The 21928-nt window shown below is 41.4% G+C and overlaps 1 protein-coding gene and 1 long non-coding RNA gene across 2 annotated transcripts in view; one reads left to right on the top strand and one right to left on the bottom strand.

The window, feature by feature from the left end:
- LOC308412696 overlaps nucleotides 1–15576 on the bottom strand; it is a 38260-nt gene extending 22684 nt beyond the window's left edge. Inside the window, exons 1-4 of the long non-coding RNA XR_013974613.1 lie at nucleotides 15444–15576; nucleotides 15058–15122; nucleotides 11879–11995; nucleotides 6112–6254 (exon numbers count right to left, since the gene is read on the bottom strand). This is a non-coding gene — a long non-coding RNA (uncharacterized lncRNA). The remainder of the gene's footprint in view (nucleotides 1–6111; nucleotides 6255–11878; nucleotides 11996–15057; nucleotides 15123–15443) is intronic.
- Nucleotides 1164–12365, top strand: LOC308412691 (myosin-7-like). Its single transcript, XM_080907217.1, has 39 exons — nucleotides 1164–1352; nucleotides 1548–1584; nucleotides 1982–2190; nucleotides 2269–2412; nucleotides 2501–2657; nucleotides 2751–2778; nucleotides 2865–2973; nucleotides 3069–3161; nucleotides 3264–3327; nucleotides 3535–3633; nucleotides 3718–3821; nucleotides 3922–4060; nucleotides 4462–4580; nucleotides 4664–4813; nucleotides 4915–5085; nucleotides 5214–5523; nucleotides 5684–5760; nucleotides 6070–6275; nucleotides 6378–6501; nucleotides 6579–6715; nucleotides 7041–7296; nucleotides 7401–7643; nucleotides 7718–7894; nucleotides 7982–8127; nucleotides 8218–8308; nucleotides 8407–8796; nucleotides 8898–9024; nucleotides 9101–9219; nucleotides 9300–9496; nucleotides 9576–9759; nucleotides 9834–9999; nucleotides 10082–10206; nucleotides 10314–10622; nucleotides 10715–10918; nucleotides 11007–11303; nucleotides 11409–11513; nucleotides 11617–11712; nucleotides 11853–11987; nucleotides 12246–12365. The coding sequence occupies exons 3-39, from the start codon at nucleotides 1990–1992 to the stop codon at nucleotides 12264–12266; spliced, it is 5820 nt and encodes a 1939-aa protein (XP_080763343.1). The 5' UTR covers nucleotides 1164–1352; nucleotides 1548–1584; nucleotides 1982–1989; the 3' UTR covers nucleotides 12267–12365.
- Nucleotides 15577–21928: the final 6352 nt, after the last annotated feature.

The raw sequence follows: 21928 nt of genomic DNA, 5'->3' as shown, positions 1-21928 counted from the left end.
TGTAAGACCCAAGAGATGTACATGCAAGTACAACAAATACCCATTTTATATACTATTGTGCTATTGATCTGCTGAACGGACCAAGATTTTTCTTCTCTGTTCAGAAACAGCTGATGACGAGTTACAGTAACATAGAACATACACACATGTATTACATGTGACACACTATTAGGGAGGTCATGCTCCTTGATCAATTAAATATGACTTACTGCAAATTTTAGCATAGCAACACAATTATACTACTCATATTGCTGAGTGAAGACCCCACAAACACAACACATGAAAGTTGCAGTGAACCATTCATATGCTTGCTTGAACTGCAGAAAGATAACGGAAGCTAAAAGAAGAATCATATTACAGATGCTCTTTAGTAAAATAGAGGAGTTATAATTTTGTTAATATTAATTTGGTACAAAACTTACAGCCCTTTGATTCCCTTTTTTCATAAAACATGAACTTGGGTTGGATTGCATTGCATCTGAACACATCTATTGTTGGTAAAGAAAAGTAAAGAATGCAGAGTGACCAGGGTTAAACTAAGGGTGTCGATCTAATTGAGAATAGTGGTGAGTGATAAGAAAGGGACTTCACAGCTGCGACCTTGGCCTTGTCTTGCCTCTCTGTAGACAACAGCTGCTCTTTATTCTTCCTCTTGAAATGTATTTTACACCCTATTGCTTTACAGACTATTGTTGAACTTTAGATGTCAAGATGCTTAAAGTGACACAAATCCTAGCCTACTGTATTCATATGTTGAACAGACGACAGAGTGCAAAAGCCTATGACATGGTGGCTCTACCTTCTAATTAACAAATATCCTTTTTTTTTTCATCCCGAAAAAAAAATCGGCCTAATTATTGTTCCCTAAAATAGAAACCCTGGTTAAAATATCTGAATCTCTATCTCATGGTGTTTTGGCTTACCATTTGTTTTAAACCTACTTACAAATAATTAATTAGATACTGATACTTAGAATTAGACAGACGATGATAGATAGATAGATAGATAGATAGATAGATAGATAGATAGATAGATAGATAGATAGATAGACAGACAGACAGACAGACAGACAGACAGACAGACTACCATCTGCCCTAGCCTCCCCCACCTCCTCCTTCACCCTTCTTTGTCATGCCCATGTGGGTGCATTACTCTGTTGCTCACAAGGTGAGAGCAGCAAATAGCTGCTCCAGGCTCTACCCAATTTGGAGAATGCTTTTTGTGATAGACAACCTGGATGCCATTTCTCTGATATTCATTCCCATATTTGGTTGACCTACAACCTTTATTAATGGAGAGGTAGCCTGGTCAGCCACTGGATCAGTCATTTCTCTTAAGGTTGACAGTCAGAGGTAAGAGAACACCCACGCAGGTATAAAAGTTTTAATTATATTAAAATTTCTGCTGCTAGCTATATTTTGTAATAGGTTAGCAATTGATTTGAGTGACAGGACTCCTGTTTCTGTGAACCTTGCTGTCAAATGTCTAATGAATTTGTGATGTTATATGTGATCTTTGGTTCCTTTCTGTGTGCTTCATATGAATAGCACAAATCGTTACTTCCTGTGGAGTGAAACGCCTAAGGTAAAATTTAAAGCTACACTTCTTGAATTTCTGAATCAGTTAACTTAAATGCATTTTTCTATTGGTGCATGTGTGTGTCAGAAAAGAATGGGCATTTTTGTTGCAATTATGTCTGTTTGGGGTTGCTGGTCTTAAATACCCAAACACCTCAAACACCTTTAGTAGTTGTGTCTCATGCAAAGACCTGCTGCATAACACGTTAATTTGAGCCTTCTGCATACTAAAAGTTACCGGAAATGCTTGATATACAAGAATATAAATATTTTTTGTTGTTTTTAGAAATTCTTTTACTGTCTCTGTTACTAAACCTGCTTTGTGTGCATTTTTCCTGGGTCTTACATGAATTTGGTTAATATATGCTTATGCTTATTTACATTTAATAGACATTTTTTTAAAGGTTGAAAAATGGGGGATGCTGCCATGAAAGAGTTTGGGGCGGCGGCTCCTTACCTGAGAAAGTCAGATAAGGAGCGTCTGGAGGCCCAGACTCGCCCATTTGACATGAAAAAACAGTGTTTCGTTCCTGACCCTGAAGTTGAGTACGTTAAAGCAACAATCACTAGCCGCGATGGCGACAAAGCCACCGTCGACACTGAATTTGGAAAGGTATATTCATCATATCAGTTCCATTCAAATGTATTTTAGTTTTTAGCTTTGTGCAATACCTGGTACTTCTTTTTGCAGACCGTCACAGTGAAGGAGTGCGATGTGCACCCTCAGAACCCGCCTAAGTTTGATAAAATTGAAGACATGGCGATGTTCACCTTCCTCCATGAACCAGCTGTGCTGTTTAACCTCAAAGAGCGTTACGCAGCGTGGATGATCTACGTGAGTTACCAAACTTGAAAGTTATCTTTAGTGAAATAACATTTTCGCATCTGAAACAAAATTTAATATCCCTCTCTTTACATGACAGACCTACTCTGGGTTGTTCTGTGTGACTGTCAATCCCTACAAGTGGCTGCCAGTCTACAATCAGGAGGTGGTCGTTGCCTACAGAGGAAAGAAGAGGACTGAAGCTCCTCCTCATATCTTCTCCATCTCTGACAATGCCTACCAGTACATGCTGGCAGGTACAAATATCCCTTTTAGCATTCATCTTGATTGACATTTTGTTTGGACATCGTCGCATTTTCCCTGATTTTCTGATATTCTCTTGCTGACAGACAGAGAAAACCAGTCAATCCTTATCACGTAAGTAACTTTACCAACAAGGGTCTTTTTTCAGCAGTTAAGAGTTATACTTCTTGGTCTTGAAATGTATGTCTTTTTCTACTCAGTGGAGAATCTGGAGCTGGAAAGACTGTCAACACCAAGCGTGTCATTCAGTACTTTGCCAGCATTGCTGCTGTCCCAAGTGGGAAGAAAGATTCAGCTGCAGAGAAGAAGGTTCTTACGAGACAAGATTTTCTTAATGTTCGACAAACAAAATATAGTCATAATATTGCTGTTTTTCAAGGTTCTTTTTTGTTTAACTAAATCAGGGAACCCTTGAAGATCAAATCATCCAGGCTAACCCCGCTCTAGAGGCCTTTGGCAATGCCAAAACCATCAGGAATGACAACTCCTCCAGATTTGTGAGTGTCTGTATCTGGCTGATGTCAGACTACTTGTTTACATTCATAAATGAAGTTACTTCTTATTCCAAAAATACAAGTGAACACACATTTTCCTCCCAGGGTAAATTCATCCGTATTCATTTTGACAACCGAGGAAAGCTGGCCTCGGCTGACATCGAGACCTGTAAGTAAAATTAAGATAATCCATGTATCCATTTTCTGAGCCATTTTTGTTTGGTTGGAGGCCTCTGGAAATATGAACCAAGAGTGCTTTAACCATGCAAAGCCTGTTTAAAACTGGAGTATTATTTCATAATTAAACATTTGAAAAACTCTATTAAATTTGTTACTGTGTGTCACACTTTCATACCATTTATAATAACTCATTCAGACCTTTTGGAAAAGTCTCGTGTGACCTTCCAGCTCAAAGCTGAGAGGGACTACCACATTTTCTACCAGATCCTGTCTCAGATAAAGCCTGAACTTCTAGGTAAGGATGAGTACAGGACAGGTGTTTGATTTGTACTCAATCATACATTTCATAGTGAAATAAACATTTTCTATTTAATTTTAGAGATGCTGCTCATCACCAACAACCCTTATGACTACGCCTTCATCTCCCAAGGAGAGACAACAGTAGCCTCTATCAATGATTCTGAAGAGCTGATGGCCACTGATGTGAGTTGAATCTCAGATTCACTGCAGCAATTTTAGTCGAAAATTCATTTAATAAAACAAAAAAGAAAATAGTAAAATTAATGTTTTTGATTTTCGTCAGGAAGCCTTTGATGTTCTGGGCTTCACTCAAGAAGAGAAGAACAGTATTTACAAGCTTACTGGTGCAATCATGCACTATGGCAACATGAAGTTTAAACAGAAGCAGAGAGAAGAGCAGGCAGAGGCCGATGGTACTGAAGGTGAATATAATTATAACATAATAGATTATATTCAAATAACTAGGCACTCTGACGCCTGACTAATGCCAGACCTGATGAATCAAGGAATCACTTAAATAGAAGCTAAATGGAACCTAACAAAGTGAAGGATACAACAATGTAAAAAAAACCCTCTACAACAGGCGACATCTATCAGTCTGCAAAGGGTTAAAAATCAATTTCTTAGGCTTTGGAACTGCAAGAAGCCATGGTGAGAGCCACTATCCACCAGAAAAACAGACAGCTCTGGGGGAGAACAGTTAAAGTACAATTTAAAGTAAAAAAAATACTGAATGTGAATGGATGATGTTATTTTTGTCAGAACATCTTAAACTGTGCAAAATAAAATATGCAAAAAATGTATCACTGTCACTATTTCTCAGATGCTGACAAAGTTGCATATCTGATGGGCCTGAACTCTGCTGACCTCATCAAAGGTCTCTGTCACCCAAGAGTCAAAGTAGGAAACGAGTGGGTCACCAAAGGACAGAATGTCGCCCAGGTACAGAGTTACAGGGAATTTTGTCAGGCTTTGATTTAATGAAAACGCACCATTTATTTTGAATCACATATTTCCGTTCTAAGGTGTACTACGCTATCGGTGCACTGGCTAAGTCAGTATATGAGAAGATGTTTCTGTGGATGGTGGTGAGAATCAACCAGTCCCTGGACACCAAACAGCCCCGCCAGTATTTTATTGGGGTGCTTGACATTGCTGGATTTGAGATCTTTGATGTGAGTTTGGAAAAATAAGTTCTTATAATCTTATAAATGGTTGTCCCTAATGTAAGGATGCATTTTAAATCATGAACATACTGTGGTCCATTTCATTTCAGTTCAACACCTTTGAGCAGATGTGCATCAACTTCACCAATGAAAAACTGCAACAGTTTTTCAACCACCACATGTTTGTACTGGAGCAGGAAGAGTACAAGAAAGAGGGCATCGATTGGGAGTTCATTGATTTTGGTATGGATCTGCAGGCCTGTATCGACCTGATTGAAAAGGTGTGACACTGGACTATATAAAAAATTTCTATTTTTATCCCACTGTTTGTGCATGTTATTCTTAAAACTAAAATGTATGTTAACATTTTTGTCATGAAAATTGTTTTTCTTCATTATATTTATCTTAGCCCATGGGTATCATGTCCATCCTTGAAGAGGAGTGCATGTTCCCCAAAGCCAGTGATGCCACCTTTAAAGCTAAGCTCTATGACAACCACCTGGGAAAATCTAACAATTTCCAGAAGCCCAGAGTTGTCAAAGGAAAACCAGAGGCTCATTTTTCCCTTGTGCACTACGCTGGAACTGTTGATTACAATATCAACAACTGGTTGGTGAAGAACAAGGATCCTCTGAATGAGACTGTTGTTGGTCTTTTCCAGAAGTCTAACCTTAAGCTTTTAGGCGTGCTTTTTGCCGGATATGCAGGAGCTGATTCAGGTATTTTGACATCCCATAGTGAAAATTAGAAGTCAATAATAATTTACAACAACAACAACAACAGTATTGTAATCAATTTTTCTACAGATTTGAAATGCCTTAAAAATCTGTTGTGATCTGTTGGTTCTCTCAATAAAGTTCGACATTAATTTTTTTTTAGCTCAGGAAGGTGGGAAGGGCAAAGGTGGAACCAAGAAGAAAGGTTCTTCCTTCCAAACTGTATCAGCTTTGCACAGGGTGAGATATGTTTTTATTTTTTAATGTAAAGGAGAGATTGTACTGAGTTATACATCATGACTTCAGCAAGAATTTCTCATTAGTTTGATAGAGGTTCAAAACTTTGTTCTGATTTGCCCAGTTTTGAAGTTATAGACACTGAAATTAATCAGGCGACACAAACCCTTTATGAGCTGCATTAGAAAGGTCAACAATCTGACTAAAATTGACTATGGCAACTACTTTGTAAACACCCAAAAGGAAACTTACGTACTTACTGTACTTGGTGTCAAAAGCAATAGCAACAATTTACATATGAAAAACTTTCAGGAGAACCTGAACAAGCTGATGACCAACTTGAGGTCGACTCACCCTCACTTTGTACGCTGCATCATCCCCAACGAGACCAAGACTCCAGGGGCCATGGAGAACCCTCTGGTGATGCACCAGCTACGCTGTAACGGTGTGCTGGAAGGCATCAGGATCTGCAGAAAGGGTTTCCCCAACAGGATCCTCTATGGAGATTTCAAGCAGAGGTTTAAGTTCTCTTAAAACAAATGCATATTAGTATCAATCCATCCATATTAGTAAGTACTTGAAAAGAAACAACTCTTTCATCTGTTGTTTTTCTAACAAAGGTACCGTATTTTGAACCCTAACGCCATTCCCGAGGGACAGTTCATTGACAACAAGAAGGCTGCTGAAAAACTTTTGGGTTCTTTAGATTTAGACCACAACCAGTACAAACTGGGACACACCAAGGTCAGTATTTGCATACTTATAGAACACTTTGAACAGAAACAAGCTGTTACTGACTCTGCTATGTGTTGCTGTAAAAGGTGTTTTTCAAGGCTGGGCTGTTGGGCCAGCTAGAGGAGATGAGAGATGACAGATTAGCCCTAATCATCACTGGCATCCAAGCTCGATCAAGAGGCCTTCTGGCAAGAGTTGAATTCCAGAAGATTGTTGAACGCAGGTAATTTATCAAAGCTTGGTCAAATTCTGTTAGCCAACTCAGTTTATGTTGTGCAGCACAATGTCAAAACAGATTTGCATCATTAAAATTTATCATCTGTCCAGTATACAAGACATATTTTCCACTGAACCATATTTTATCACCGAACAAAATATCAAAATGCAATATGTTCATGGACTTATGGACACAAAATACGGCAACTGTCATTAGATACATGCATAGGAGAATGTTGTGAGGGTTTGGTTAAATATATTAAAAACATATTTTTAATGAAGGATTAACGGTGGGTGGAGTTTTACAAACACTGATTATCTGTTGTCTGCAGGGATGCTCTTCTTGTGATCCAGTGGAACATCCGTGCCTTCATGGGGGTCAAAAATTGGCCCTGGATGAAAATGTTCTTCAAGATCAAACCTCTGCTGAAGTCAGCAGAGACTGAGAAAGAGATGGCCAACATGAAGGAAGAGTTTGCCAAACTGAAAGAGGCTTATGCAAAATCAGAAGCCCGCAGGAAAGAACTGGAAGAGAAAACGGTCACTCTTCTCCAAGAAAAGAACGACCTGCAGCTCCAAGTTCAGGCTGTATGTTAAAGGATAGTTTCTTACAGTATGACAACAAATATCAACATCACATGTATTGTGTGTGTTTGTCGGCTTAATGCGTATGTCATACTTTTTGTCTTCAGGAGCAAGACAATCTAGGCGATGCTGAAGAAAGATGTGAGGGGCTGATCAAGAGCAAAATTCAGCTGGAGGCCAAAATCAAAGAGCTGACAGAGAGGCTGGAGGATGAGGAGGAGATGAATGCAGAACTGACTGCTAAGAAGAGGAAGCTGGAGGACGAGTGCTCCGAGCTGAAGAAAGACATCGATGACTTAGAGTTAACTCTAGCTAAAGTGGAGAAGGAGAAGCATGCCACTGAGAACAAGGTACAACAAACCTATTAATGACTGTCATTGTGAAATTAATCTGTTACTAAACTGAACCTCTATTCTGGCTATAGGTAAAAAACTTGACTGAGGAAATGGCTGCATTGGATGAAATCATTGCCAAGCTGACCAAGGAAAAGAAAGCTTTACAGGAAGCTCATCAGCAAACTCTGGACGACCTGCAGAGTGAGGAAGACAAAGTCAACTCTCTAACTAAGGCCAAGACTAAGCTGGAGCAGCAAGTGGATGATGTAAGAACATAGACTGACTTTGGTAGTTAATGAATAATAATTTTAATATATCAGTACCATTGTAATAATATTTATTTTCCCCCACAGCTTGAGGGGTCTTTAGAGCAAGAAAAGAAAGTCCGTATGGACCTTGAGCGAGCAAAGAGGAAGCTTGAAGGAGACCTCAAGTTAGCTCAAGAAAGTATCATGGACCTAGAAAATGATAAGCAGCAGCTCGAAGAGAGGCTGAAAAAGTAAGATGAGATGGGCAGGTTTACAATGAAGCAATAAAAACACACTTTCGATTGTGCCTCAAGTGAAACCTTTTTATTTTATATCCAAAGGAAAGATTTTGAAATCAGTCAGCTGAATGGTAAAGTTGAGGATGAGCAGGTGATGAGTGCCCAGCTCCAGAAAAAACTGAAGGAGTTGCAGGTAACGAATCAAACAAGACCCATGAAAAAGAAAAAGAAAAACATATGGTTTGGAGGAGTAAAATTAAATGTCAAGGTTTGCTTTTGACTCCGATCTAGGCTCGTATTGAGGAGCTGGAGGAAGAGCTAGAAGCAGAGAGAGCTGCTCGAGCCAAGGTGGAGAAGCAGAGAGCTGACCTGGCCAGAGAGCTGGAGGAGATCAGTGAGAGGTTGGAGGAGGCTGGAGGAGCCACAGCTGCCCAGATTGAGATGAACAAGAAGAGGGAGGCCGAGTTCCAGAAACTGCGCAGAGACCTCGAAGAGGCCACTCTGCACCACGAAGCCACTACTGCCACACTCAGGAAGAAACAAGCCGACAGTGTTGCTGAGCTGGGAGAGCAGATTGACAACCTGCAGAGAGTCAAGCAGAAACTGGAGAAGGAGAAGAGTGAGCTCAGACTGGAGCTGGATGATGTGGTCTCCAATATGGAACAAATTGTCAAGGCAAAGGTAAGTTACTTTCAGGTATTAGGGATTGTTCTCATTGCCAAATCAAACATTAATTTTATAATTGTGTACATGATTGGCCATCTACTGCTTTTTGTTCACAGAACAACTTGGAGAAAATGTGCAGGTCTCTGGAAGACCAGATGAATGAATATAAAACAAAATCAGAAGAGGGACAGCGTGCCATCAATGACTTCACCATGCAGAAAGCAAAGCTTCAAACTGAGAACGGTATGCATTAGACCTGAACAGCATATTTTAGTTGTGCCAGTGTGCGGTACTGAATTGAATGTTATGCTTAAATAAGGTGAACTTTCGAGGCAGCTTGAGGAAAAGGATTCTCTGGTGTCTCAACTCACGAGAGGAAAACAGTCGTACACTCAGCAAATTGAAGACCTGAAAAGACAACTGGAGGAAGAAGTCAAGGTAGCAAATAATCATCAGTGTAACCTCATTAGGTAGAGACCATTGGTACACCCAGTTAATAAAGATACACTTTCTTTTAGGCCAAGAACGCATTAGCCCATGCAGTGCAGTCTGCTCGCCATGACTGTGACCTGCTCAGGGAGCAGTATGAGGAGGAGCAGGAGGCTAAAGCTGAACTGCAACGTAGCATGTCCAAGGCCAACTCTGAGGTGGCTCAGTGGAGAACCAAGTATGAAACTGATGCCATCCAGAGGACCGAAGAACTAGAAGAGGCCAAGTAAGCCAAATACACTAAGTCCACTAACTCAGCAAAGGTAAAGAGCGTTTAACCACAAATACATATTTTCATCACCTAGAAAGAAGCTGGCTCAGCGTCTGCAGGAGGCTGAGGAGGCTGTTGAAGCAGTGAATGCTAAATGTTCCTCTCTGGAGAAGACCAAACACAGGCTGCAGAATGAGATTGAAGATCTCATGGTGGATGTAGAGAGGTCTAATGCTGCTGCCGCTGCTCTGGACAAGAAACAAAGAAACTTTGACAAGGTTTTCATCCGGCACTTATTATTTCACTGAAGCGGAAGGTCAATCTTTTATCTAAAATGAAAACTTTCTTGTAGGTCTTGGCAGAGTGGAAACAGAAGTACGAGGAGTCTCAAACAGAGCTGGAGAGCTCTCAGAAAGATGCCAGGTCTCTGAGCACTGAGCTCTTCAAACTGAAGAACTCCTATGAAGAATCTCTTGAACATTTGGAGACCATGAAGAGAGAGAACAAGAACTTACAAGGTGACATAATTACCCATTAAAATCATACATGAACAGTTTGTTCACAGTATAACGGCATTTATTTTTTACAATATGCCCTCAGAGGAAATATCTGACCTCACTGAACAAATTAGCGAAGGTGGAAAGAATATTCATGAGCTTGAGAAGATTCGAAAGCAGTTGGAACAAGAGAAGTCTGAGATACAGACAGCTCTGGAGGAAGCAGAGGTAAGCTGCTGCATACTGGCCTTTTTCAAATTTGAAAGATTTTAGGTTGTGAGGATTAATTCATTACAAGTTATGTAGTCATTGTGTCTAATTTCTATTTGTGACAGGCCACACTGGAGCATGAGGAAGGGAAGATTCTCAGAGCCCAACTTGAGTTTAACCAAGTAAAGGCTGACATTGAGCGCAAGCTAGCTGAGAAAGATGAAGAAATGGAGCAATCGAAAAGAAACCACCAGCGAACTGTGGATACTCTTCAAAGCTCTCTGGAGGCTGAGACTCGCAGCAGGAACGAGGCCCTGCGTCTGAAAAAGAAGATGGAGGGAGACCTCAATGAGATGGAGATCCAGCTAAGCCAGGCTAACAGGCAGGCAGCTGAGGCCCAGAAACAACTTAAGGCCGTCCATGCCCATCTGAAGGTCTGAATAAACAAGCAGTTCTACTTCTTTGAAACAAAAATCAAAACCAAAGTGAAACATCAGTTAAAATTTTGGGGGTTTTTATCTTCAAGGACACTCAACTTCAGCTGGACGACTCTCTGCGAGCCAGTGATGATATGAAGGAAAACATTGTCATTGTTGAGCGACGCAACAACCTTCTTCAGGCTGAAGTGGAGGAGCTGAGAGCAGCTCTGGATCAAACGGAGAGAAGCCGCAAACTTGCAGAGCAAGAGCTGCTAGATGTCAGTGAGAGAGTGCAGCTACTGCACTCACAGGTAAGACTGGAGAAGACTTGATACAGAAACTATCTATTGAAAATATACTCAGGAATTTAAAAAATCATATTTTTCATCTGAACACCAGAACACCAGCCTGATAAACCAAAAGAAGAAGCTGGAGGCTGATACATCCCAGCTTCAAACTGAAGTGGAGGAGTCAGTGCAGGAGTGCAGGAATGCAGAGGAGAAGGCCAAGAAGGCCATCACTGATGCTGCCATGATGGCAGAGGAGCTGAAGAAAGAGCAGGACACCAGCGCTCATCTGGAGCGAATGAAGAAGAACATGGAGCAAACCATCAAAGACCTGCAGCACCGCCTGGATGAAGCTGAGCAGATCGCCATGAAGGGAGGCAAGAAGCAGATTCAGAAGCTCGAGGCCAGGGTAAGTCAAAATCGTGTTAATGAAGTCAAATCGATATAATAAATTACCAAATCATCAAACAAGGAAAATATTTAGTATGTTATAAGTAATCTTTTTGTTCAACAGATCAGAGAATTGGAGAGTGAAGTTGAAGTTGAACAAAGGAAATCAAGTGATGCCGTCAAGGGAATACGAAAATATGAGAGACGGATTAAAGAGCTGACGTATCAGGTATTTTTGAGTCACCTTAGAGAATGAGGGAAGAAACAGTAAAAATTAAATTCATATTTACTTTGACTCAGAGAAATACAATTTTTTTCTTGTTTGCTTCCAGACAGAAGAGGATCGTAAGAATCTTACCCGTCTGCAAGATCTGGTGGACAAGTTGCAGCTAAAGGTGAAATCCTACAAGAAAGCTGCTGAGGAAGCTGTAAGTAGTCTTTGCATTTACATTTTACACACTAAAAAAGCATTGCACCTGTTCATCATTTCTACTCGCCTATTAATCATATAGAAATATAGAAAATATACAGCAGGTCATCTTAAGGATATTGTGCTTCTGTTCTACAGGAGGAACAGGCCAACAGTAATCTTACCAAGTTCCGCAAACTTCAACATGAGCTCGACGAAGCTGAGGAAAGAGCTGACATTGCCGAGTCCCAGGTCAACAAACTACGTGTCAAAAGCCGTGACGCAGGGTCAAAGGTCAGTATCTGTATAATGACACATCGCATGTATCTGTTTTAGGAATTTTATAAAGATTTCATTTACCATCAGAATCCACAGATGCATTTTACAGTTTGCATATAACTGCATATTTAAAAGTTAATTTTACAAATATGTCCAAAATTGAATCTACAACACTTGAAAGTTTTCAGTTTTGTCACATTAAAGTGAACCATTAATATGTCCAATAATACTTAACAATATTTCATTCTCTCTTGTTTGTGTCTCTGTTTCCAGAAAGGTCATGATGAGGAGTAAAACACATGGTCTGAATCCCTGTTTCTGAGACATCGGATGTATTAGTAACGGTGTCTCCCTATGCATGTTGGTTGGTCAGTAGAATAAAATGAATCTGCATCTGAAACTGTGTCTTGACTTTTTTTTGTTGCTTATTAGTGGCAGTCCTATTAATTAATATTACATATAAGAAATATAACTAAAAAATTAAACTGTAAAATGTAAGTACAGCTTGAATATAACATGATACTGCATACACTTTTCTCAAATAATTTGGAATCAAGAAAATGTATCACACGTGTGAAAATGGCTATTAAATGGTTATTAAAAAAGCAGAGTGGATATCATGTGAGACAATCTACAGACTCGAAGATTGATTTAGAGTTTTTGATCACAGAACAAAAAATACATTATGACCCAGCTGTATTCTAAGGAGCTTGGAAAGAAAAGTGTCTGGACTTCTTTAACCTTCCTGCCTTCTTGGGACCTTTTTGTGCCACTGCTATGTGTTAAATGGCTGCCATTTCCACTGTGTTCAGTGGAATATAACCAAACTTGCCACAGGATAGTTTTTACCTGTCAATGTTAATATTCCAGTGTGAATTCCTTAAATCAGCCTAAAATGGCTGAGCAGCAGAAATCCCCACACCCATCACCCTGGGGACCATTTTCTGCCCATTGACTTCCATTATAAACGCTATTTTTCAACCCCAAATTATCATCATATGATTTTATTTTTTCTTCTTTTCTTGGATGTCAATGAAGACTCAGGGCCTTGAAGTTTTAATTTTTAAATTGCAAAAAAAATGCAAAAAAAATAATGGCAGGTCAAAATGTATGTTGGTGCCAATCTTTGGTCCATCTAAAGGCCTACTTATAATGACAATCACATATTACTTCAACTGGTTTTTTGTGGAAATATTTAGTTTCGTTTTTTGGTTTTTGGGGCTTATAACACAGGGCGCTCATGTAATAACACTGGGATTTGAAGGGTTAAAGCAACGAAAATATAATTAAAACTTTACATGAATATTTCAGGGAGAAGTAGTTTTACAAGGTTGGCTAATTTAAAGTGGAATAAAATATGGATATATGGTCTTTTTATGGCGTGGCTGAGAATGGTCCCTAGGGTGATGGGTGTGAGTTTTTTAAAGGATGGCAGGAGGGTTAAGTTTCATCTGACAAGCTTCTTCAGTTCTAAGAGCAAATGGTGGAGAGTCCCATATTCTAAGCCTTATGGGAGTGTCACCAAGAGGGTCGTGGACCCCCTATTGATCCTCTACCTAATCAGGATGGGCCAGGATGTGAGTGGGCGTTAAGGCGTCTGGGAAGGGATCTCAAAACTGGATTATAGCTGGCAGACACCGTCTCTGTTCAAGGATGTTCGTTCACAGTGGACTTCTTTCACTCCTCTTTCAAACCATCTGTCCTCTCTGTCCAAAATGTGAAACTAGTTGTATCTTTCATATATAAGTTAATTAATAAATAATCATTAATTTCTTAATGGAGGAGTGAAAACAGTTGATAAAAAAGGTTATATGAAAAAAAGAAAAGAAAAAAGTTATATAATTACATCAAACTTCCTCACTAGTCGAAATAGGCAGCTTCATGTTAAACAGCTTTATGGGGTGTTTGTTTGTGTGTCAGTGTTTCTCATGATAGATTGGCTAAAGTCTGGCTGGACCTATGCTGTCTTTTGAATACATTGTTTCTAGACAATGGATGGTGGCTGAGTTTTCCCACCTAATTAACTAGTGAAAACATTGTTTTATGTAAGAGGTGCTACACCACCCATCCAGGAAAGAGATATATAGAATTGATACATTCTTTGAAATGTATATTGGTTGTGCATGTTTTGGATTTTTTTTTTTTTGCATGTTTTGTGTCCTAATGATGTAAAATACAGTAGTAAAAACACTGATGACAATAATACAGTTTTATCATGGTCAAATACTAAAGGATAATCATCAGAGAAAATTAATACAGAAAATACTGGGTAAATACACAAAGTGACTATGGCACCTAGCTCATGGGAAGATTGACAAAATATCTTGATGATCAGAACATGGCTTATCATGGATACAGGCAAAGCTAGGGCAGACAGTATGGTAGCAGAGCACAATGCACAAAGTGTTTCTTCACTCAGCAGTCACACACTGATGAACTTCTCATCATGCCCTGTGCATCCAAACACTATAAAGTTTAGCTCCCTGCTCCTCTGAACAGCAAATGAAACAGCCAAGATATTTTTGAATTCATCGTGTAACTATAAGCACAATACACACGATTACGTCAGTTGATTCTGATCATCTGATAACTTGCGCCCTTTTTCATGGATTAATTGATTAATCTGAAATTTCCATATCCATTTTCATGTGTGACAGCATGCCTGTTTACAAAAAGTTTGGTAACTACACTATAGTTAGAAACACGAATGAACCTAAGCAACTTAAAATTCACTATTTTCATTGAAAAAACAAAATTAAAATGTTATCTTTCAATTAGTAGTTGTAGACAGAGGTTCCCTACAATACCCCACAGCGCCACAGCACCCTCAGCACTTCCAGCAGATTTCTAATTAGCTTAAGCTCTTTATTGCAAAGAGACCATGTTATTTAGAATTTGTCCTACTTACAAGGGTAACTTATAATAATGACCACTGATATAGACAGTAGTCTGGCCTTTTAGCCACTGCGTAATTCAACCATATAATCAAGACTTTCTCATATGCACATATCTACATTGGTATAGTTAAGTGTCTGATTTGTGACCTCTTATAAAAATCCAAACAGCAATTCTCTCAAGAACTCACCTTACGTAGTGACATGCAATTCCCGAGTTTGTCTCATTCCTCTGGTTTTCCCATTAAAAGAAAACCTTTGAAGGAAGGAAAGGGTAAGAAAATTTCATGCAAATTCATGCAACATTCTGACAAAAAATACACATTATCAAGAAATTCCTGCTTCTTGGATGCAAAATATAAAGAAACGAGGCGTAGTTCAAAAACTTTTCCACATTACTGTGTATAAAGAAAACCTTGGATTTACAACAGATATTAGAACAACAGTAATGCTAATCTGCTAAACAGAATAGAATAGAAATAGAAAAATGTATATGGTATTTATATTTATAGGCATTAACTGTACAGTAAATATAAAACAAATACATTATATAAAGATTGATGAAGTTCAACCATACCTTGCAAAGTTCATCTGTTCAACAGAAATTCAGTCTTCAGCAACAGACATATTTTTTAATGTACAGAAGTCTTCTAGAACTGACTGCAAAGACACCAAACACTAACTCCTTTATTGTCTAACTGAAGGCAAGGAGAAAGGGTAATACAAGGGGACATATGGAGGCAGGGACCAATGCTCAACACCTCCTCAAGTGACCTTCAGTAAATATCAAGCATTCTAAGAATAGCAACCACATCTGAAACCACAGTTGGCTCAGACTTCAAACTTAAGAGACAAGGTGTCTCACACCTTCCCTTCTATATACAAGTCATTGAAGAAGACAAGGATACAAGGATTCTGGACAGCTGGGAATGGGACCTTTGACGGTGCCTGGAATAGATTAGAGCTAAGTAAAGGAGTTCAGAAGTTTGGTATGAGGGCTGACACACTGCTAACATTATACAGGGAGTGCAGAATTATTAGGCAAATGAGTATTTTGTCCACATCATCCTCTTCATGCATGTTGTCTTACTCCAAGCTGTATAGGCTCGAAAGCCTACTACCAATTAAGCATATTAGGTGATGTGCATCTCTGTAATGAGAAGGGGTGTGGTCTAATGACATCAACACCCTATATCAGGTGTGCATAATTATTAGGCAACGTCCTTTCCTTTGGCAAAATGGGTCAAAAGAAGGACTTGACAGGCTCAGAAAAGTCAAAAATAGTGAGATATCTTGCAGAGGGATGCAGCAGTCTCAAAATTGCAAAGCTTCTGAAGCGTGATCATCGAACAATCAAGCGTTTCATTCAAAATAGTCAACAGGGTCGCAAGAAGCGTGTGGAAAAACCAAGGCGCAAAATAACTGCCCATGAACTGAGAAAAGTCAAGCGTGCAGCTGCCAAGATGCCACTTGCCACCAGTTTGGCCATATTTCAGAGCTGCAGCATCACTGGAGTGCCCAAAAGCACAAGGTGTGCCATACTCAGAGACATGGCCAAGGTAAGAAAGGCTGAAAGACGACCACCACTGAACAAGACACACAAGCTGAAACGTCAAGACTGGGCCAAGAAATATCTCAAGACTGGTTTTTCTAAGGTTTTATGGACTGATGAAATGAGAGTGAGTCTTGATGGGCCAGATGGATGGGCCCGTGGCTGGATTGGTAAAGGGCAGAGAGCTCCAGTCCGACTCAGACGCCAGCAAGGTGGAGGTGGAGTACTGGTTTGGGCTGGCATCATCAAAGATGAGCTTGTGGGGCCTTTTCGGGTTGAGGATGGAGTCAAGCTCAACTCCCAGTCCTACTGCCAGTTTCTGGAAGACACCTTCTTCAAGCAGTGGTACAGGAAGAAGTCTGCATCCTTCAAGAAAAACATGATTTCCATGCAGGACAATGCTCCATCACACGCGTCCAAGTACTCCACAGCGTGGCTGGCAAGAAAGGGTATAAAAGAAGAAAAACTAATGACATGGCCACCTTGTTCACCTGATCTGAACCCCGTTGAGAACCTGTGGTCCATCATTAAATGTGAGATTTACAAGGAGGGAAAACAGTACACCTCTCTGAACAGTGTCTGGGAGGCTGTGGTTGCTGCTGCACGCAATGTTGATGGTGAACAGATCAAAACACTGACAGGATCCATGGATGGCAGGCTTTTGAGTGTCCTTGCAAAGAAAGGTGGCTATATTGGTCACTGATTTGTTTTTGTTTTGTTTTTGAATGTCAGAAATGTATATTTGTGAATGTGGAGATGTTATATTGGTTTCACTGGTAAAAATAAATAATTGAAATGGGTATATATTTGTTTTTTGTTAAGTTGCCTAATAATTATGCACAGTAATAGTCACCTGCACACACAGATATCCCCCTAAAATAGCTAAAACTAAAAACAAACTAAAAACTACTTCCAAAAACATTCAGCTTTGATATTAATGAGTTTTTTGGGTTCATTGACAACATGGTTGTTGTTCAATAATAAAATCATTCCTCAAAAATATAACTTGCCTAATAATTCTGCACTCCCTGTATACTGTATGTACACTATATGGAGACTGATCAATAGAATTTCCAGTTGTAGCTTAGGCTAAGAAGCCTTCACTGTTAAAGTATTGGTATATCAGAGACTGCCTGTTGTGGACATCCATTACAGATGTCAATACTAGCTTAAATGCAATTATAATAAAAATGCAGAATATGCTAAAAGTAAGCAGAAATATTACCCCTCTGTCCTGATTACAACGGATGACTTTTCATTTATTTTTATTTATAATTTTTAATTATTACTTTAAAATTAGGCACTATAACAATCTTGTTTACTTGTTTTACAGCTAGTTTTCATGTACATGTTCAGTCTATATCCATCATGCCACTTCACAACTCATTTAAGCCAGTCCTAGGGCTCTATTAATACTAAGTACAGTGGGGAAAAAAAAGTATTTAGTCAGCCACCGATTGTGCAAGTTCCCCCACCTAAAATGATGACAGAGGTCAGTAATTTGCACCAGAGGTACACTTCAACTGTGAGAGACAGAATGTGGAAAAAAAAATCCATGAATCCACATGGTAGGATTTGTAAAGAATTTATTCGTAAATCAGGGTGGAAAATAAGTATTTGGTCAATAACAAAAATACAACTCAATACTTTGTAACATAACCTTTGTTGGCAATAACAGAGGTCAAACGTTTACTATAGGTCTTTACCAGGTTTGCACACACAGTAGCTGGTATTTTGGCCCATTCCTCCATGCAGATCTTCTCGAGAGCAGTGATGTTTTGGGGCTGTCGCCGAGCAACACGGACTTTCATCTCCCGCCACAGATTTTCTATGGGGTTGAGGTCTGGAGACTGGCTAGGCCACTCCAGGACTTTCAAATGCTTCTTACGGAGCCACTCCTTTGTTGCCCGGGCGGTGTGTTTTGGATCATTGTCATGTTGGAAGACCCAGCCTCGTTTCATCTTCAAAGTTCTCACTGATGGAAGGAGGTTTCGGCTCAAAATCTCACGATACATGGCCCCATTCATTCTGTCCTTAACACGGATCAGTCGTCCTGTCCCCTTGGCAGAAAAACAGCCCCATAGCATGATGTTTCCACCCCCATGCTTCACAGTAGGTATGGTGTTCTTGGGATGCAACTCAGTATTCTTCTTCCTCCAAACACGACGAGTTGAGTTTATACCAAAAAGTTCTACTTTGGTGTCATCTGACCACATGACATTCTCCCAATCCTCTGCTGTATCATCCATGTGCTCTCTGGCAAACTTCAGACGGGCCTGGACATGCACTGGCTTCAGCAGAGGAACACGTCTGGCACTGCGGGATTTGATTCCCTGCCGTTGTAGTGTGTTACTGATGGTGACCTTTGTTACTTTGGTCCCAGCTCTCTGCAGGTCATTCACCAGGTCCCCCCGTGTGGTTCTGGGATCTTTGCTCACCGTTCTCATGATCATTTTGACCCCACGGGATGAGATCTTGCGTGGAGCCCCAGATCGAGGGAGATTATCAGTGGTCTTGTATGTCTTCCATTTTCTGATGATTGCTCCCACAGTTGATTTTTTCACACCAAGCTGCTTGCCTATTGTAGATTCACTCTTCCCAGTCTGGTGCAGGTCTACAATACTTTTGCTGGTGTCCTTCGAAAGCTCTTTGGTCTTGGCCATGGCGGAGTTTGGAGTCTGACTGTTTGAGGCTGTGGACAGGTGTCTTTTATACAGATGATGAGTTCAAACAGGTGCCATTCATACAGGTAACGAGTGGGGGACAGAAAAGCTTCTTACAGAAGACGTTACAGGTCTGTGAGAGCCAGAGATTTTCCATGTTTGAGGTGACCAAATACTTATTTTCAGAACTTATTTACAAATAAATTCTTTACAAATCCTACCATGTGGATTCATGGATTTTGTTTTCACATTCTGTCTCTCACAGTTGAAGTGTACCTCTGGTGCAAATTACTGACCTCTGTCATCATTTTAAGTGGGGGAACTTGCACAATCGGTGGCTGACTAAATACTTTTTTGCCCCACTGTATGTACTGTACATGTGTTGCAGCAAACCCCTGTTTAGTCATCCCTTATGGTTGCCACAACCAATATTAAATCTGACACATGTAGTTTTATCTGTGTTCCCTACATCAGGTGCAGTAGTGTAAATGTGTATAAACCTATCCAAAGAAGTGCAGAACTGCTTCAGCAAGTGTTGTTAGAGGATTTGCATTATAATTTCATGTAAGGAATACCTCAGTGGGGTAAACTGTCTGTAAATTACAACAGATTAACCTTGATGATCTAATTAAGCTAAATAACAAGAATTATGCACAGTTGGTTGAATATTTTTTTTTCACTTTGGCCATTTTGTATATTAAATATTGAAGTCTAAAAGGTAACAATTTATAACACGAAAATAACACGTTGTTAGCATTCTACTGTTGTTTTAGAGTGTGGCTTGGTGCAACAGTGAGCCATATTTCACTCATAGTTTAATCCTGGGTGAAATACTACATAGCTGAAAAATCCTAGAGTTCCAATATTTGGACACATTGGAGAAACACTGGGATGTTTCTGCCTACAAATACATATCTGACAGCACAAAATGATGTAAGTTTGCTTGGCTAGTCAGTAAAAACTGAGGGCGGTGTTGTGCAATCTTGACTTGTATTCGCATGTGTACACATATATTCAGAATTTTATTCCATCCTAAAGGATCGTATGGTTACGTTGTAACCTTGGTTCTCTTAGTGAGAGACTATCTCTCCACACCGTTACATATTCCATATGTACGGGGTACGACCCCCCTTGGTCGTGGCGTGTGGATATTTCTTTAAGACACTCCGGCACGCCCGGCTACGCCCCACAGCATGCGTATAAAACAGCTGTGCAGACGTGACACCGGTGATCGTTTGATCGGAACGCGTCTCCGAGTGGCCTCACGGTGGAGAGATAGTCTCTCACTAAGAGAACCAAGGTTACAACGTAACCGTACATTCTCTAGCATATCGAGACTATCTCTCCACACCGTTACATATTCCATATGTACGGGGTAACTCTGTAAGACACCCGACGAGGAGACAGTGCAACCGAACCGCCAAGAGTGAAGACCAAAGAGCCATGTACAAGACACAGATGCACACACCACCCCGGTCAGGGCCAAGCCAGACGCAAAGGCTGAGCCAGGGGGTGGAGGCAGCAGTCTGCAGATGCCAGACTGGCCTGAACCGGTCCTGCAGGATGCAGGATGCAAGTGATCGGCCGCTCAAGGGCAGCCCGGGAACCGCGAGGTATCTAGCCAGGGAACGCAGCACACCAAGCCGCCAAGTAACAGCCCGCTGGTCGCATAGGGCTACGACATGCGGGCAATGCCAGACAGAGAGTCAGCACTACAGCTGGAGAGCGCTCACTCGCCACAGCGAGGTCCGACTGGCGTGTACGCTGGCAAAGCGGGCAACCACAGATGCAGCTTGGAATGTGACCCGTCCATTCTCAAAGCTGAAGCCACCCCGAGCTGTTGACAGGCAGGGAGGGGGGGGGGGGGGGGGGGGGGGGGGGGGGGCTGGCAGCCTAGCCTGCGTAAGCGGAGGGCTGAGCAAGGCAACGACCCAACGGTCCACCCGTCACCATCACCACATACATGTCCGCAGACAGAGGAGCCTCGAGAGTGAACTCGCAAAGAAACACTCGAGGTCAGACACAAAGTCCCAGCTACTGGGCGTCCCCGTGCTGGCCATGTAAGTCCATGACACACAGGCAAAGCACCAACCGGGAGGCAGCAGCGCAGGCTGGGGACCTCTCACTCACTGGCCAAAAAGGTCAGATACAGCAAGGTCTAACAAGCTCAACCCGCGGCACGCGTTCGGAGCGACAAAAGGCCAGAAGCACGGGCAGTCGGCTAGGACGAGCCCGCGCATACGCTCCCCAAGGATCCCCAGCTGGAGCCTTCGGAGCCCAGGGCCCAAACCTGGAATCCCAGGAGCAGGAAGAGGAGAGGAAGCGTAGCTCATCGAGCCGCTGAGAGGAGACCCCACTGGGTGCCTGCAGGAAGCGGGCAACGCCACACAGGGAGCCAGCGCCGCATGCTGGGGAACACTCACCCACTGGCTGAGGCATCAGACACAGCGAGGACCGACTGGCTTCCGGGCAAGTCGGTGAATGCGGCAACGTGCCAGGGGAACACAGCCCGCAGCCGCAGCAGCCTATATGCCAGACAGAGACTGGCTAAGGAGGCTGGAGAACACACATGCGCTGGCTGATGTATCAGACACAGTGAGGACTGACTGGCGGGCAAGCCAGCGAATGCGGGCAACACGCCAGAAAACACAGCCGGGCCAAGTGGCTGCCGAGCGCTGTCCATAGACAGGGGAGCCACAAGAGTGAACTCGAGGATGAGACACTCGAGTACAGCCAGCACCGCAGGCTGGAACACAACACACTCGCAGGCCGGCTTATCAGATACAGCGAGGCTAGGCTAGCGTGTAACAGGTGAACCGCCTGCAGAGAGCCTGGCGCTGCAGGCTG

The sequence above is a fragment of the Rhamphochromis sp. 'chilingali' genome, assembly GCF_963969265.1.
Source record: "Rhamphochromis sp. 'chilingali' genome assembly, chromosome: 16".
NCBI lineage: Eukaryota > Metazoa > Chordata > Actinopteri > Cichliformes > Cichlidae > Rhamphochromis > Rhamphochromis sp. 'chilingali'.
Note: the sequence above shows the minus strand (reverse complement) of the source record. Positions and strands in the feature narration are given on the sequence as shown.

Coding starts and splice junctions, on each gene's coding strand:
- LOC308412691 (XM_080907217.1), top strand. CDS start 1,990: ATGGGGGATGCTGCCATGAAAGAGTTTGGGGCGGCGGCTCCTTACCTG. Junction 8,797..8,897: donor AACAAATTGTCAAGGCAAAG/GTAAGTTACTTT, acceptor TTTTGTTCACAG/AACAACTTGGAGAAAATGTG. Junction 9,220..9,299: donor AACTGGAGGAAGAAGTCAAG/GTAGCAAATAAT, acceptor ACTTTCTTTTAG/GCCAAGAACGCATTAGCCCA.